This window comes from Pseudopipra pipra, chromosome 3 (assembly GCF_036250125.1).
Source record: "Pseudopipra pipra isolate bDixPip1 chromosome 3, bDixPip1.hap1, whole genome shotgun sequence".
Classification (NCBI taxonomy): Eukaryota; Metazoa; Chordata; class Aves; order Passeriformes; family Pipridae; genus Pseudopipra; species Pseudopipra pipra.
Genome location: NC_087551.1, coordinates 115,997,797 through 116,013,976, shown reverse-complemented (window position 1 = coordinate 116,013,976; position 16,180 = coordinate 115,997,797). Strand labels below are relative to the sequence as shown.

The window sequence follows — 16,180 nt, the reverse complement described above, 5'->3', positions numbered from 1 at the left end:
TTTTTACACCATCACTTTCCTCTGGTTCAGGGATGGAATTCCTTAAGGAAAAGGGTCCCATGGGACCTCTGGCTGCTCGATTTTCCTTGGAGGAGGCGACACTGAGCAGTCCTGGGGATGTTCCTTCCCTTATTTGCTCCTGGGAGTTTTTTTAAAGCTGCTTTTCCCGGTGGGAGCTCAGGGATTCCTGGATATGGGAGAGGATAACTGGGATGCACTGGGATAACTGGGATGCACTGGAGCACAGAAGCCGTGGGTGACTCCCCTAATTATGGAATAACCCCCTTTAATTTAAAATTGTGGTTATTCCAGGGGTTTCTCACCTCACACACAGGCCCTTTCTGCGTATCCAGGGTGGATTTCTCCCACTTTTTCCCTCTAATCCTTGGATATCTTCCCATTCCCGTTGTCCATGGAGCCCTTCATAAATTAAACAGCTTTTTGGGGGGCTTTTTGCTGCTGGTTTGGGGATTTTTAATTAAAAAAAAAACTCCAAGGAGAAGGGCTGGGACGGGAGAAATTTTGGGATCACGTCAGATTCTGGAGAAATGGGGGGAAAAAAATTCCTTTACCCCCTCCAGGAGGGAAGGGGGAGGGATGGGATGGTTTTTCCTTGGGATCCCCTGGCCCAGAGTGGGTTTTTTTTGGTTTATCCGATTTTTTTGGCCTTTTTAACCCGTTTTTTCCCTCTTTCCCTCCCTCAGCCGTTCCCTCCGTCTACACCATTTACATGGGAAAGGACAAGTACGAGAGTGAGTGCCTGGGATTCCCTGGAATTCCCCTGGGAGGGGGGTTTTGGGGGATTTCGGAGAGTGAGTGCCTGGAATTCCCCTGGGGGGGGATTTTGGGACATTTTGGGACGTTTTGGGTGTGTTAATTCAATATATTGTCGGAAACGTGGCTCTTCTCTGGACTGGAACCCGCTTTCCTTGGATAAATCCATGTGGGAAACCCTTTGGGAAGCAAAAATGCCTTGGGATACGGATCAAAATTAAATTTACTGGGGGGAAAAAAAACACCTTTTGGAGAGAAAAATCCCATTTTTTCGTGGTCTGGTGATTTTTTCCCGAACCTTTTCCTGCTCCATCCGTGTTTTTTCCCTCTCTCCAATGAGTGTGTCCATAAGTTTTCCATCCTCTCCCGTTTTTTGCCCACTGTTTTCATCCCATGGTGATTCCAGCTGGAGAAGGAGTTGGAATGTGGGGTTGGAGCTCCTGGAATTCCCTGGAAAACGTGGCCCTCCTGTGGACTGAAACCTGCTTTCCTTGGGAGAAATCCCTGTGGGCATGGATAAATTGGGATAAATACTTTGGGATATGGGTCAAAATTAAATTTACTGGGAAAAAAACACCTTTTGAGAGAAAAATCCCACTTTTTCGTGGTCTGGTGATTTTTCCTGAACCTTTTCCTGCTCCATCCGTGTTTTTTCCCTCTCTCCAATGAGTGTGTCCATAAGTTTTCCATCCTCTCCCATTTTTTGCCCACTGTTTTCATCCCATGGGTGATTCCAGCTGGAGAAGGAGTTGGAATGTGGGGTTGGAGCTCCTGGAATTCCCTGGAAAACGTGGCTCTTCTCTGGACTGAAACCCGCTTTCCTTGGGATAAATCCTGTGGGCATGGATAAATTGGGATAAATCCTTTAGGATATGGGTCAAAATTAAATTTACTGGGGGAAAAACCACCTTTTGGAGAGAAAAATCCATTTTTTTTGTGGTCTGGTGATTTTTCCTCAACCTTTTCCTGCTCCATCCATGTTTTTTCCCCTCTCTCCAATGAGTGTGTCCATAAGTTTTCCATCCTCTCCCGTTTTTTTGCCCACTGTATTCATTCCCATGGGTGATTCCAGGTGGAGAAGGAGTTGGAATGTGGGGTTGTGGAGCTCCCGGAATTCCCTGGAAAACGTGGCTCTCTCTCTGGACTGAAACCTGCTTTCCTTGGGAGAAATCCCTGTGGGCATGGATAAATTGGGATAAAGCCTTTGGGCAGCAAAAATGCCTTGGATATGGATCAAAATTAAATTTACTGGGGAAAAAAACACCTTTTGGAGAGAAAAATCCGTTTTTTCGTGGTCTGGTGATTTTTCCTGAACCTTTTCCTGCTCTGTCCGTGTTTTTCCAATGAGTGTTTCCCTAAGTTTTCCATCCTCTCCCGTTTTCTGCCCACTGTTTTCATCCCCTGGGTGTCCCAGAGTGGGTGATTCCGGGTGGGGAGGGAGCTGGGAATGTGGGGTTGGAGCTCCCGGAATTCCCTGACGGATGTTTTTCCTGACGGATGTTTTTCCTGACGGATGTTTTTCCTGACGGATGTTTTTCCTGATGGATGTTTTTCCTGATGGATGTTTTTCCTCCCCCCAGACGAGGATCTCATCAAGTACGGATGGCCCGAGGACATCTGGTGGGTGCTGGGAATCCCTGGAAAAACGCCCTTCCGGGGTCACCCTCCCCCATCCCGTGGGAATCAGGGAATTGCTGAGGTTGGAAAAGCCCCCCCAGGATTTCCTGGAGCAGCAGCACTTCCAAGGCCACCCTGATCCCCAGGGCCACATCCACAGGGATTTACATCCCTCTGGGAATGGGAATCCACCACTGCCAGGGCTGAAAAGCCCTTTCCATGGGGGAATTGTTCCCAATATCCCTCCTGAGCCTGGAGGGATGTTGGAGGTTGTTCCCTCTCCTCCTGTCCCTCGTTCCCTGGGAATTGGGGACCTCCTGGAACGAACTTCCAGGGAATTGTGGGGAGCTGGGACAGTGCCAGGATGGCACAGGATCCTTAGGGATGGGTCAGGTTGGAAAATCCCTTGGATATCACAGAATCCAAGCATTCCCAGCATGCCCAGGCCACCCCTGACCCGTGTCCCCAAGGGCCAACATCCACAGGGATCTGAGATCCCCCTGGGAATGGCGACTCCAGCCCTGCCCTGGGAAGTTCATTCTGGGCCTGACAGCCCTTTCCATGTGGGAATTGTTCCCAATATCCCACCTGCCCCTCCCCCTGGGACAGCCCTTTCCATGTGGGAATTGTTCCCAATATCCCACCTGCCCTCCCCTGGCCCAGCTGGAGGCCGTTCCCTCTCTTCCTGTCCCTTGTTTCCTGGGAATTGGGGACCCCTGTCAGGGAGTTGTCGGGCAGGAAAAGGTCCCTCCTGATCCCTCTTTTCTCTGGGATGAGCCCTCCCAGCTCCCTCAGATATTCCCAGTTCTCCAGCCCCTTCCAGCTCCCTCAGATACTCCTGCTGCTCCAGCCCCTTCCCAGCTCCCTCATTCCCTGTTCTCCAGCCCCTTCCCAGCTCCCTCAGCCATTCCAGGTTCTCCAGCCCCTTCCAGTTCTCTCATTCCCTGTTCTCCAGCCCCTTCCCAGCTCCCTTCCCTGCTCCAGCCCTCCATGTCTTGGATTGAGGATCCCAAAACCCCTCCCAGTTCATCACTGTCCAGGTGAATCCATCACCTCGGACTCTCCAAACATTCCTCCATCCATGCTGGAAGGAAACTCCCAAGGCTCCCTCACAGATGCCAGGAATAAAAACACTTTTCCCACCCTCAACCATCCCAAATCCCAGACTGGTTTGGGTGGGAGAGGACCTCAAATCCCATCCCATTCCATGTTCAGGGACACCTCCCGCTATCCAGGGAATCCAAACCCGGCCTTGGACACTCCCAGGGATCCAGGGGGCAGCCACAGCTTCTCTGGAATTCCAGCCCAGCCCCTCCCCACCCTCCCAGCCAGGAATCCCTTCCCAATCTCCCCCCCAAATCTCCCCTTTCCCACTGGGATCCATTCCCTGGGCCCTGTCATTCCAGGCCCTGATCCCCAGTCCCTCTCCAGCTCTCCTGGAGCCCCTTCAGGCTCTGGAATGTTCTCCAAGCTCTCCCTGGATCCTTCCCTTCTCCAGGCCCCCCGGGGGATGTTTTCCCAGCCCTGGCTCTCAAATATCCCTTTCCCAGGGATATTTTCCCTGTTCCAGCAGAACAGCCTCTCCTTGGGCTGGGAAGCCTTCCTGCCCCTGGATCACATTCCTGTCCTGGCTCAGGTTCATCCCATTCCTGAATAATTCATGCTGTGCCTTTATTTAGGGATGACCTTGGGATTGCAGCCTCGGATTTCCTGAACCATCCAAATCATCTTCTCCCATCCTCTTTCACCCTTCATCCCCTTTTCCACCTTTCCCTCCCCTTTTCTTCCCTTCCCCCCTTTCCTCCCTTTCCCCCTTCCTTCTCCTTTTCCCTCTCCCTTTTCCCTCTCTGTTTTCCCTCCCCTTCCTCTCCCTTTCCTTCCCTTTCCCCCACTTTCCCTCTCCCTTTCCCCCCTTTCCTCTTTTTCCCCCCCTTTCCCTCTTCCCCCCCCTTTCCTCTTTTCCCCCTCTTTCCCTCTTTTCCCCCCTCTTTCCCTCTTTTCCCCCCTCTTTCCCTCTTTCCCCCCTCTTTCCCTCTTTTCCCCCCCCTTTCCCTCTTTCCCCCCCCTCTTTCCCTCTTTTCCCCCTCTTTCCCTCTTTTCCCCCTCTTTCCCTCTTTTCCCCCTCTTTCCCTCTTTTCCCCCTCTTTCCCTCTTTTCCCCCTCTTTCCCTCTTTTCCCCCCTCTTTCCCTCTTTTTTCCCCTACTTTCCCTTTCCTTTTCCCCCTCTTTCCCTCTTTTCCCTCTCCCTTTCCTCTCCCTTTCCCTCTCCCTTTCCTGCTCTTTCCCTCTCCATTTTCCCCCCCGTTTCCCATCCCTTTTTCCCCTTTCCCCCCCTTTCCCTCTCTTTTCCCCCCTTTCCATTCCCTTTTCCTCTTCTTTCCCTCTCCCTTTCCCCCTCCCTTTCCTCTTCTTTTTTCCTCTTTTCCCACCCCTTTCCCCCCCTTTTCCCCTCCTTTCCCATTCCCTTTCCCCCTCTTTCCCATCCTTTTCCCCCTCTTTCCCATCCCTTTTCCCCCCTTTCCCATCCCTTTTCCCCCTCTCCCTCCCCTTTCCCACACTGACACAATCCCTGGTTTTTTTGGTATCCCGAAGCCACATCAAACAATTTTGCCACATCCTCTCCCAAAGGAACCCGGGAATTCTCCTCCCAAAGAAACCCCGGGAATTCTCCTCCCAAAGAAACCCGGGAATTCTCCTCCCAAAGAAACCTGGAATTCTCCTCCCAGAGAAACCCTGGGAATTCTCCTCCAAAGAAACCCTGGGAATTCTCGTCCCGGGGGTGTCTGGCCCCTCTCAGGTGGAATTCCCTGTGGGATGGATCCCGTGGGATTGGGCTGGGAGCCTCAGAAGCGGGAATTCCTCGGGATTCCTGGGGGTTGAACTGGGCTGGAGCAGGGAGGGAAAAATTCCTGCTGGGAAAAAATGGGTTGGACTGGAAAAATGGGGTTTTATGGAAAAATGGGGGTTTATGGGAAAAATGGGGTTTTATGGGGGAAAAAATGGGGGTTTATGGGAAAAATGGGGTTTTATGGGGGAAAAATGGGGTTTTATGGGAAAAATGGGGTTTTATGGGAAAAAATGGGGTTGAACTGGGAAAAATTGGGGTTTATGGGAAAAATGGGGTTTTATGGGGGAAAAATGGGGTTTTATGGGGAAAATGGGGTTTTATGGGGAAAATGGGGTTTTATGGGAAAAATGGGGTTTTATGGGAAAAAATGGGGTTGAACTGGGAAAAATTGGGGTTTATGGGAAAAATGGGGTTTTATGGGGGAAAAATGGGGTTTTATGGGAAAAATGGGGTTGAACTGGGAGAAAATGGGTTTTCTGGGGGGGAAATGGGATTTTATGGGAAAAATGGGGTTTTATGGAAAAACGGGGTTTTATGGGGAAAATGGGGTTTTATGGGAAAAAATGGGGTTGACTGGGAAAAGGTGGAGAAGAGTTGGGAAGAGAAGTGGGATCAACTCCTTGGAATTTTACAGGCTGAGTCTTGGTCTGAGTGGGGGTTTTGGGAGGGAAAAGGAGCGTTTGGCACTTCCATAAAAAAAAAAAGGGAGAAGGGGAGGGAAAAAAGGGGATTGTTGTTTTCCATCTCCAAGGAACAGGAATATTCCCTGGCAGTCCCTGTTCCATGTGCTTCCCATCCCACAGGTTCCACGTGGATAAACTCTCCTCTGCCCACGTGTACCTGCGGCTGCACAAGGTAAAATCTGGGAGAAGTCACCGGGAAAAACCTTCCCTGGAATTCCAACCCCGGCCAACCCGGCCTGGAAGGGTCTCCCTTCCCCTTTCCTGCCTTTTCATCCCCAGGTCCCATAAAAATCCCTCTGAGTGGATTCTGAGTGTCCTTTATCCCGGAGTGGGTTGGGTGGGATCCTCATCCCGGGAATGCCCCAGCCCTGGGGGGTTTGGGTGGAACCTGGAATGGTTTGGGTGGGAAGGGACAGCAAAGCTCATCCAGGTCCACCTGGATCAGGGACACCTCCCGCTATCCCAGGGGATCCAACCCGGCCTTGGACACTCCCAGGGATCCAGGGGCAGCCACAGCTTCTCTGGGAATTCCAGCCCAGCCCCTCCCACCCTCCCAGCCAGGAATCCCTTCCCAATCTCCCCCCAAATCTCCCCTTTCCCACTGGGATCCATTCCCTGGGGCCTGGCATTCCAGGCCCTGATCCCAGTCCCTCTCCAGCTCTCTGGAGCCCCTTCAGGCTCTGGAATGTGCTCCAAGCTCTCCCGGGATCCTTCCCAAATCCAGCCTGGCCATTCCCAGCTCTCCCAGCCTGGAGCCAGAGCCTGCCATTGATCCAGCCCCAGCCCAGCTCCTCCCTGGGAAGGAGTTCGGGAACAAGGGGGTTCCCTGGGAATCTCGGCACTCAGGGCAGGGTCTCCCTTCCCCTTTCCTGCCTTTTCCATCCCCACATTCCATAGAAATCCCTCTGAGTGGACTCTGAGTGTCCTTTATCCTGGAATCCTGGAATGGTTTGGGTGGGAAGGGACGTTAAAACTCATTTCATTCCCCTGGATCAGGGCACCTCCCGCTGTCCCAGGTGGCTCCAGCCGGCCTTGACACTCCCAGGGATCCAGGGGCAGCCACAGCTTCTCTGGGAATTCCAGCCCAGCCCCTTCCAGCCAGGGAAGGCCGATCCCGATATCCCAATATCCCAATATCCCAATATCCCGATCCCAGCCCTTTCCCTGCTCTCCCCCAGGGCCAGACCGTGGACGACATTCCCAAGGAAGTGTTGATAGACTGTGCCCACCTGGTGAAGGCCAACAGCATCCAAGGTAATCCTGATTCCCGGGAAATTCCCGGCAGGGGGGGCTCTTTCCACTCCTGGATCCCGGATCCGATTCCCGGGACCTTCCCCCGTTAATCCCGTGGGATTTAGGGAAGGAGATGTCGCTCGGAATTCCTCGTGAAGAGGGATTTTAAATTCCAGCAGGGATGTTTGGGACAGGGATGGAGAAATTCCACAGGGATTTCTGGGACAGGAGGAAATTCAGCAGGGATTTCTGGGATAGGGAGAAATTCAGCAGGGACGTTTGGAAAAGGTGAAATTCCATCAGGGATGTTTGGGACAGGGAGGAATTCCAGCAGGGATTTCTGGGATAGGGCTGGAGAAATTCCACAGGGATGTTTGGGAAAAGGTGAAATTCCAGCAGGGATGTTTGGGAAAGGGATGGAGAAATTCCATCAGGGATCTCTGGATAGGGATGGAGAAATTCAGCAGGGATGTTTGGGACAGGGAGAAATTCCATCAGGGATGTTTGGGAAAAGGTGAAATTCCAGCAGGGATATTTGGGACAGGGAGAAATTCCATCAGGGATGTTCGGGACAGGAGGAAATTCCATCAGGGATGTTTGGGGCAGGATGGAGAAATTCCACAGGGATTTCTGGGACAAGGAGGGAGAAATTCCAGCAGGGATTTCTGGACAGGGAGAAATTCCAGCAGGGATGTTTGGGAGAGGGATGGGGAAATTCCAGCAGGGATGTTTGGAAAAAGGTGAAATTCCAGCAGGGATTTCTGGGAGAGGGATGGGGAAATTCCACAGGGATGTTTGGGACAGGCAGGAATTCCAGCAGGGATGTTTGGGACAGGAGGAAATTCCACAGGGATGTTTGGGAGAGGGATGGAGAAATTCCATCAGGGATGTTTGGGAAAAGGTGAAATTCCATCAGGGATGTTTGGGACAGGCAGGAATCCCAGCAGGGATGTTTGGGACAAGGAGAAATTCCATCAGGGATGTTTTGGGAACAGGGAGAAATTCCATCAGGGATGTTTAGGGACAGGAGGAAATTCCATCAGGGATGTTTGGGACAAGGAGAAATTCCATCAGGGATGTTTGGAACAGGGAGAAATTCCAGCAGGGATGTTTGGGAGAGGGATGGGGAAATTCCAGCAGGGATGTTTGGGACAAGGATGGAGAAGTTCAGCAGGGATTTCTGGACAGGGATGGAGAAATTCCACAGGGATGTTGGGACAGGCAGGAATTCCACAGGGATGTTTGGACAGGCAGGAATTCCACAGGGATGTTCAGGACAGGCAGGAATTCCACAGGATGTTCAGGACAGGCAGGAATTCCACAGGGATGTCTGGGACAGGCAGGAATTCCACAGGGATGTCTGGGACAGGCAGGAATTCCACAGGGATGTTTGGGACAGGCAGGAATTCCACAGGGATGTTTGGGACAGGCAGGAATTCCATCAGGATGTTTGGGACAGGCAGGAATTCCACAGGGATGTTTGGGACAGGCAGGAATTCCAGCTCTCCCTGTCCCCAGGGTGCAAGATGAACAACGTGAGCGTGGTTTACACCCCCTGGAGCAACCTGAAGAAAACCTCGGACATGGACGTGGGGCAGATCGCTTCCACAGGCAGAAGGACGTGAGTGGGGGAGCTCCTGGAGCATTCCTGGAGAATTCCTGGAGAATTCCTGGAGAACTCCTCGTTATCCAGCCCTGGGAGTGTCCAAGGCCGGACTGGAGCCACCTGGGACAGCGGGAGGTGCCCCTGATCCAGGGGGATGAAATGAGCTTTAACGTCCCTTCCCACCCAACCCATTCAGGATTCCAGGATAAAGGACACTCAGAGTCCACTCAGAGGGATTTCTATGGAATGTGGGGATGGAAAAGGCAGGAAAGGGGAAGGGAGACCCTGCCCTGAGTGCCGAGATTCCCAGGGAACCCCTTGTTCCCGGAACTCCTTCCCAGGGAGGAGCTGGGCTGGGGCTGGATCCAATGGCAGCTCTGGCTCCAGGCTGGGAGAGCTGGAATGGCCAGGCTGGATTTGGGAAGGATCCCGGGAGAGCTTGGAGCACATTCCAGAGCCTGAAGGGGCTTCCAGGAGAGCTGGAGAGGGACTGGGGCTCAGGGCCTGGAATGACAGGGATTTTCCTGAGGCTGTGGTTTTGTGGGATCCAGTCCCGTGACAGGGATTTCCCCAGGGTTTTGGGTTTGTGGGGATTTTCCTCAGTCTCTGGTTTTGTGGGGCTTTTCCTCAGGCTGTGGTTCTGTGGGATCCAGTCCCATTGCAGGGATTTTCCTCAGTCTCTGGTTTTGTGGGGATTTTCCTCAGGTTTTGGATTTGTGGGGACATTCCTCACTATATGATTTTGTGGGACTCAGTCCTGTGACAGGGATTTTCCCCAGGCTCTGGTTTTGTGGGATGTAGCCCTTTTGTAGGGATTTTCCTCAGGATCTGGCCCTTTGGCAGGAATTTTCCTGAGGCTCTGGTTTTGTGGGATCCAGCCCCATGACAGGGATTTTCCTCAGGCTCTGGGTTTGTGCGGATTTTCCTCAGGTTTTGGGGTTTGTGGGACATTCCTCACTATCTGGTTTGTGGATTCAGCCCTGTGACAGGGATTTTCCTCAGGATTTGGTTTTGTGGGATCCAGTCCTGTGGCCAGAATTTTCCTCAGGATCTGGCCCTTTGGCCAGGATTTTCCTGAGGCTCTGGTTCTGTGGGATCCAGCCCTTTGGCAGGGATTCTCCCCAGGCTCTGGTTTTGTGGGATCCAGCCCTGTGACAGGGATTTTCCTGAGGCTCTGGTTTTGTGGGATCCAGTCCCATGACAGGGATTTTCTGATGCTCTGGTTCTGTGGGATCCAGCCCGTGACAGGGATTTTCCTCAGCTCTGAGTTTGTGGGATTTTCCTCAGGTTTTGGGTTTGAGGGGACATTCCTCACTATATGATTTTGTGGGATCCAGCCCTGTGACAGGGATTTTCCTGAGGCTCTAGTTTTGTGGGATCCAGCCCTTTTGGCAGTGTGATAAATCGAAACCCAGAGTCACTTGATTTCCCATCAGAATTTATTAAATGATAAAAGCAAATTCAGCGCTGGGTGATCAGGGAGGGGGTTCAACAGCTCCCAGTGCCTGTCAGCACCCAAAGGAGACAGTTGCTCTACTTTTATTTCCAGCTAATTAATGAATAACCATTATACATAAACATCACACATTGTTAAGTCAGACATTCAACAGATGTTTTTCTTAACAAGAATGTTATCTATAAGCATCCATGATATATTACCAAATCAGACATTCAGCAGATGTTTGCTTGTTATCTATGCAAAGTTATAAATTTTTAAGAAAGGTGCTCTTAACTAACTAAACAAAAATCCCTTCACTATAAATCCTCCACAAGGGAAAAGGAGGTAACTTGTTTTATCTCTTTGCAGGGCCCAATTAAGTTTTATGATTTGTTTTTTCTTTCTCTCTCCGGGTCGTTATTGACTCACACTGTTTTCTCTTAATTAGCCCGAATCGTTTTCTCAGTTTATCACAGCAGGGATTTTCCTGAGGCTCTGGTTTTGTGGGATCCAGCCCTTTTGGCAGGGCTTTTCCTCAGGATTTGGTTTTGTGGGGATTTTCCTGAGTCTCTGGTTTTGTGGGATCCAGTCCCATTGCAGGGTTTTTCTCAGGACCTGGGTTTGTGGAGATTTTCCTCAGGTTTTGGGTTTGTGGAGATTTTTCCCACTATCTGGTTTTGTGGGATCCAGCCCTTTTGGCAAGAATTTTCCTCAGGCTCTGGCCCTGTGGCTGGGATTTTCCTCAGGCTGTGGTTTTGTGGGATCCAGCCCTTTTGGCAGGGATTTTCCTGAGGCTCTGCTTTTGTGGGATCCAGCCATTTGGCAGGGATTTTCCTCAGGCTCTGGTTCTGTGGGATCCAGTCCCATGACAGGGATTTTCCTGAGTCTCTGGTTTTGTGGGATCCTGCCCTGTTGGCAGGGATTTTCCTCAGGATCTGGCCCTGTGGCAGGGATTTTCCTGAGGCTCTGGTTTTATGGGATCCAGTTCCATGGCAGAAATTTTCCCCAGGCTCTGGTTCTGTGGGATCCAGTCCCGTGACAGGGATTTTCCTTAGGTTGTGGGTTTGTGGGGGCATTCCTCACTATATGATTTTGTGGGATCCAGCCCTGTGGACGGAATTTTCCTCAGGCTCTGGTCCTGTGGCAGGGATTTCCCTGAGGCTCTGGTTTTGTGGGATCCAGCCCCATGGCAGGGATTTTCCTCAGGATCTGGGTTTGTGGGGCTTTTCCTCACTATCTGGTTTTGTCGGATTCAGCCCTGTGACAGGGATTTTCCTGAGTCTCTGGTTTTGTGGGATCCAGTCCCATTGCAGGGATTTTCCTCAGGATCTGGGTTTGTGGGGATTTTCCTCAGGATCTGGGTTTGTGGGATTTTCCTCAGGATCTGGGTTTGTGGGGATTTTCCTCAGGATCTGGGTTTGTGGGGACATTCCTCACTATATGATTTTGTGGGATTCATTCCTGTGACAGGGATTCTCCCCAGGCTCTGGTTTTGTGGGATCCAGTCCCATGACAGGGATTTTCCTGAGTCTCTGGTTCTGTGGGATCCAGCCCTGTGACAGGGATTTTCCTGGGGCTCTGCTTTTGTGGGATCCAGCCCTTTGGCAGGGATTCTCCCCAGGCTCTGGTTCTGTGGGCTCCAGCCCTTTTGGCCGGGATTTTCCTGGGGCTGTGACTCTGTGGGATGCAGCCCCGTGCCGGGTGGGCAGCAGTGCCGGGGCCGCTCCCCCATCCCGGCGCGTTTCCCGCCGTGATTCCCGCCGTGATTCCCACATGATTCCCGGCGCGATTCCCGCCGTGTTTCCCCCTGTGATTCCCGACGTTCCCAGGTGAAGGTGCTGACCGTGGAGAAGAAGGTGAACGAGATCCTGAACCGGCTGGAGAAGACGAAGGTGGAGCGGTTCCCGGACCTGGCGGCCGAGCGGGAGGCACGGGACCGGGAGGAGCGGAACGAGAAGAAGGCCCAGGTCCAGGAGATGAAGAGGAGGGAGAAGGAGGAGCTGAAGAAGAAGAAGGAGCTGGAGGAGCTGAGGTGAGGGGTGGAGGTTCCCCGGGGTCACCGGGCCCTGCTGCTCCCCGTTCTCCACGGCCCGGCGATTCCCTTTGTCCCGCTGTTTTCCTGGGAACAGTCCCGGCCGTTCCGGCCCCTGCCCAAGGGCTGGGAGATTCCAAAGCCTTTGAAAGCCTGAGGAAATTGGGGAATTATTGCCTTGGTCCACTTCCAGCTCCCTGGGAGCTTCAGGAATTGCTGAGCCTTCCCTGGAGCTCAGCACCTGCCTCTGTCTCCATTAATATCCCTCTTCCTTAATTAATATCCCTCTTCCTTAATTAATATCCCTCTTCCTTAATTAATATCCCTCTTCCTTAATAAATATCCCTCTTCCTTAATAAATATCCCTCTTCCTTAAATCCTTGATATCCCTCTTCCTTCATAAATATCCCTCTTCCGTAATAAATATCCCTCTTCCTTAATATCCCTCTCCATTAATATCCCTCTTCCTTAACATCCCTCTGGCTTAATATCCCTGTTCCTTAATATCCTTCTTCATTAATATCCCTCTTCCTTAATATCTCTCTTCCTTGTTATCCTTCTCCATTAATATCCCTCCTCCTTAATATCCTTCTCCATTAATATCCCTCTTCCTTAATATCCTTCTTCCTTAATATCCCTCTTCCTTGATATCCCTCTCCATTAATATCCCTCTTCCTTAACATCCCTCTCCATTAATATCCTTCTCCATTAATAACCTTCTCCATTGATATCCCTCTTCCTTGATATCCCTCTTCCTTGATATCCCTCTTCCTTGATATCCCTCTTCCTTAATATCCCTATTAACATCCCTCTCCATTAATATCCTTCTTCCTTAATATCCCTCTTCATTAACATCCCTCTTCCTTGATATTTCTCTTCCCTGATATCCCTCTCCATTAATATCTCTCTTCCTTAATATCTCTCTTCCTTAATATCTCTCTTCCTTAATATCCCTCTTCCTTAACATCCCTCTCCATTAATATCCCTCCTCCTTGATATCCCTCTTCCTTAATATCCCTTTTTCTTAATATCCCTCTTCCTTCCTATCCCTCTTTCTTAAATCCCTCTTCCTTCCTATCCCTCTTCCTTAAATCCCTCTCCCTTGATATCCCTCTCCCTTGATATCCCTCTTCCCTGATATCCCTCCTCCTTGATATCCCTCTCCCTTGATATCCCTCTTCCCTGATATCCCTCTTCTTTAATATCCCTCTCCACTGATATCCTTCTCCATTAATATCCCTCTTCCTTAAATCCCTCTTCCTTGATATCCCTCTCCCTTAGTATTCCTCTTCCTTGATATCCCTCTTCCTTAATATCCCTCTCCATTAATATCCCTCTTTCTTAAATCCCTCTTCCTTAAATCCCTCTTCCTTAACATCCCTCTTCCTTGATATCCCTCTCCATTAATATCCCTCTCCCTTAATATCCCTATTAATTAATATCCCTTCCTCTCCCATCCCTGCTGCTCGTTAAGAGTTAATTAAAGCCCTCAGCCCCCCCTCCTGGGAGCAGGGAACGAGGGAGGAGGGGCTGGAATGTCGCCCTGACCTTCTCAGGGACCTCGTTCCCGGGGATTTCTCGCTCCAAAAACTCCCCTTGGAAGCTTTCCCCGAGCTCCTCTTTGTCCCTGAAGGGCATCAAAAGAGGGATTGAAAAGAAAATTGGGGATTTCCTGAGCGACCCAACCCCTGGAGAGGTCAGGGAAGGGGGATTGGAGGGGCTGCAGCTCCCGGAATCCGGGAATTCCCACCTCCGGTGGATCCTGGAGAAAAAAAAAACCTTGGAAAAGGCAATCAGGCATCCCTGAACCTCCCTGCCCCGGGGTTAATTAGTGAGGAGGACGAGGTGAGGGACTAATTATCCCCCCTGGCTGAGCTCCAGGAGGAACACAGTGTGCATTTCCGGGATTTGGGAATTTTTGAGCCCGAAATGGCCCCTTTTGGGGGCTTTTGAAGGGATCGGGTTTGGGATAACGATGGGATTTTTCCTGGCAGGAGCTACTCCTCCCTGATGAAGGCAGAGAACATGTCCTCCAACCAGGTGAGTGGGAGCTGCTGATCCCACGGAATACCCGGGACAGGGATGGAATTCCAGCCTCCTGCCTGGCACAGCACTGCCTGTGATCCCGCTGGGAATGACTCTGGAACTGGGAGGACACTGGGAGGACACTGGGGATCAGTGGGGCTGAGGAAATAGGGATAAAGTGCTCCCAGGTCTTTCATCCCAAGGGAAAGAACAGGTTCAGGGTGAGGATTAACTGGATGCTCCATCCCTGGAAGTGTTGGATGGGGCTTGGAGCAACCTGGGATAGCGGGAGGTGTCCCTGGACATGGAATGGGATGGGATTTAAGGGCCCTTCCCACCCAAACCAGGCTGGGATTCCAGGATAAAGGACACACAGAGTCCACTCAGAGGGGTTTTTCTGGAATGTGGGGATGGAAAAGGCAGGAAAGGGGAAGGGAGACCCTGCCCTGAGCCCCGAGATTCCCAGGGAACCCCCTTGTTCCCGGAACTCCTTCCCAGGGAGGAGCTGGGCTGGGGCTGGATCCAATGGCAGGCTCTGGCTCCAGGCTGGGAGAGCTGGGAATGGCCAGGCTGGATTTGGGAAGGATCCCGGGAGAGCTTGGAGCACATTCCAGAGCCTGAAGGGGCTCCCGGAGAGCTGGAGAGGGACTGGGGCTCAGGGCCTGGAATGCCAGGCCCCAGGGAATGGATCCCAGTGGGAAAGGGGAGATTTGGGGGGGAGATTGGGAAGGGATTCCTGGCTGGGAGGGTGGGGAGGGGCTGGGCTGGAATTCCCAGAGAAGCTGTGGCTGCCCCTGGATCCCTGGGAGTGTCCCAGGCCGGGTTGGATTCCCTGGGATGTTGGGAATTGTCCCTGCCCATGGAATGGGACGAGCTTTGAGTTCCCTTCCCACCCACCCCATCCCAGGCCCCCTTTGCTCTGCTTTCCTGGGGTGAAATCCAAGGACCCGGAACAAAGGGGAATTCTGCGATGATCACCCCCCATCTCCCACTTGTAGCATTCCCAATGATCCCGATCTTCCCTCTCTATTTTTTTTATCCCCCCAGGACGGCAACGACTCCGACGACTTCATGTGACGGAGCCGCTCCCGCCCGGCCCCGCCGCTCCAATGCCAAAAAAAACATCCCAAAAAACCGGCCTGGGAGCCCCTTCCCTCCCGGCTCCGGGCCAGGGACACCCTCTGGAAGGAGCAGCCGGATCCCTGGGATGGCCTCCAGCCCCCTGTGCCCCGTGGTTTTCCCAGAGACAGTGGTATTTATTTTGGGGAAGGGATCCCCGTGGCCTCGGGGCCCTGCCGGAGCTGCTGCCGCCTCTGGAATTCTGCTTTTCCCGCTGGGAATCGCCGGGAGAACCGGAGGGGGGGGATCCCTCTGTGACAAAGTCGGGGGGAAAAATCGGGATGAGCTCGATGGTGGCTCCTGGATAAACCTAGTGGTGAAGGTCCAGCTCTGATTCCTGCCCCCGAACCCCCTGGAATTCCACTGCGTTCCCGCTTGGAATCCTCCTCTGGAGGGAGGGGTGGAAGGAGGAGGTTCAGTTTTCCACGGGATTCACCAGGTGGATCCTCCCACCTGAGCATTCCATGGGGTTTGGGGGGGGGAATCCCAGGATAATCCCGGTGTACATATCCCCATTAAACTGGTGCCATGCAGGCAACATCCCGGAGCAGCGGGAATTCTGGGAGAGGGGAAAAACAGGGAAAAGGGCCCCTCAACGAGCCCAAACCGTCACGGGCTCGGCGAAAAATCATGGAATGTTCCGGGAGAGAAGGGCGAATCCCGGTGATAACACACCTGGAAGGAGCTGCTTCCTGCAATTCCCAGCATTCCCGAGGGGAAAAGGGGCCTAAGGAAGGGCCCAGGCTGCCCTGGAGCCCTCCCAGTTCCATACTGGGAAAGAGCAGGAGGAGGGTGTGGGATGAGT

General features: G+C 52.3%; 1 protein-coding gene and 1 long non-coding RNA gene across 3 annotated transcripts; both read left to right on the top strand.

Annotated features, from left to right (window-relative positions):
* Positions 1-644: 644 nt before the first annotated feature.
* CCDC25 (coiled-coil domain containing 25) lies at positions 645-15,911 on the top strand. Its single transcript, XM_064651245.1, is given in 9 exon segments — positions 645-752; positions 2,355-2,394; positions 6,043-6,094; positions 7,101-7,176; positions 8,674-8,754; positions 8,757-8,776; positions 12,029-12,231; positions 14,226-14,271; positions 15,304-15,911. Coding segments are annotated over 9 exon segments (570 nt in total). The 5' UTR covers positions 645-730; the 3' UTR covers positions 15,334-15,911.
* Positions 9,302-9,967, top strand: LOC135412438 (uncharacterized). Of its 2 annotated transcripts, none has more exons than XR_010429639.1 (3): positions 9,302-9,466; positions 9,587-9,691; positions 9,810-9,967. It is a non-coding gene; the product is annotated as an uncharacterized LOC135412438 (long non-coding RNA). The 2 variants fall into 2 exon arrangements; XR_010429638.1 differs by having other exon boundaries at positions 9,764-9,967.
* Positions 15,912-16,180: the final 269 nt, after the last annotated feature.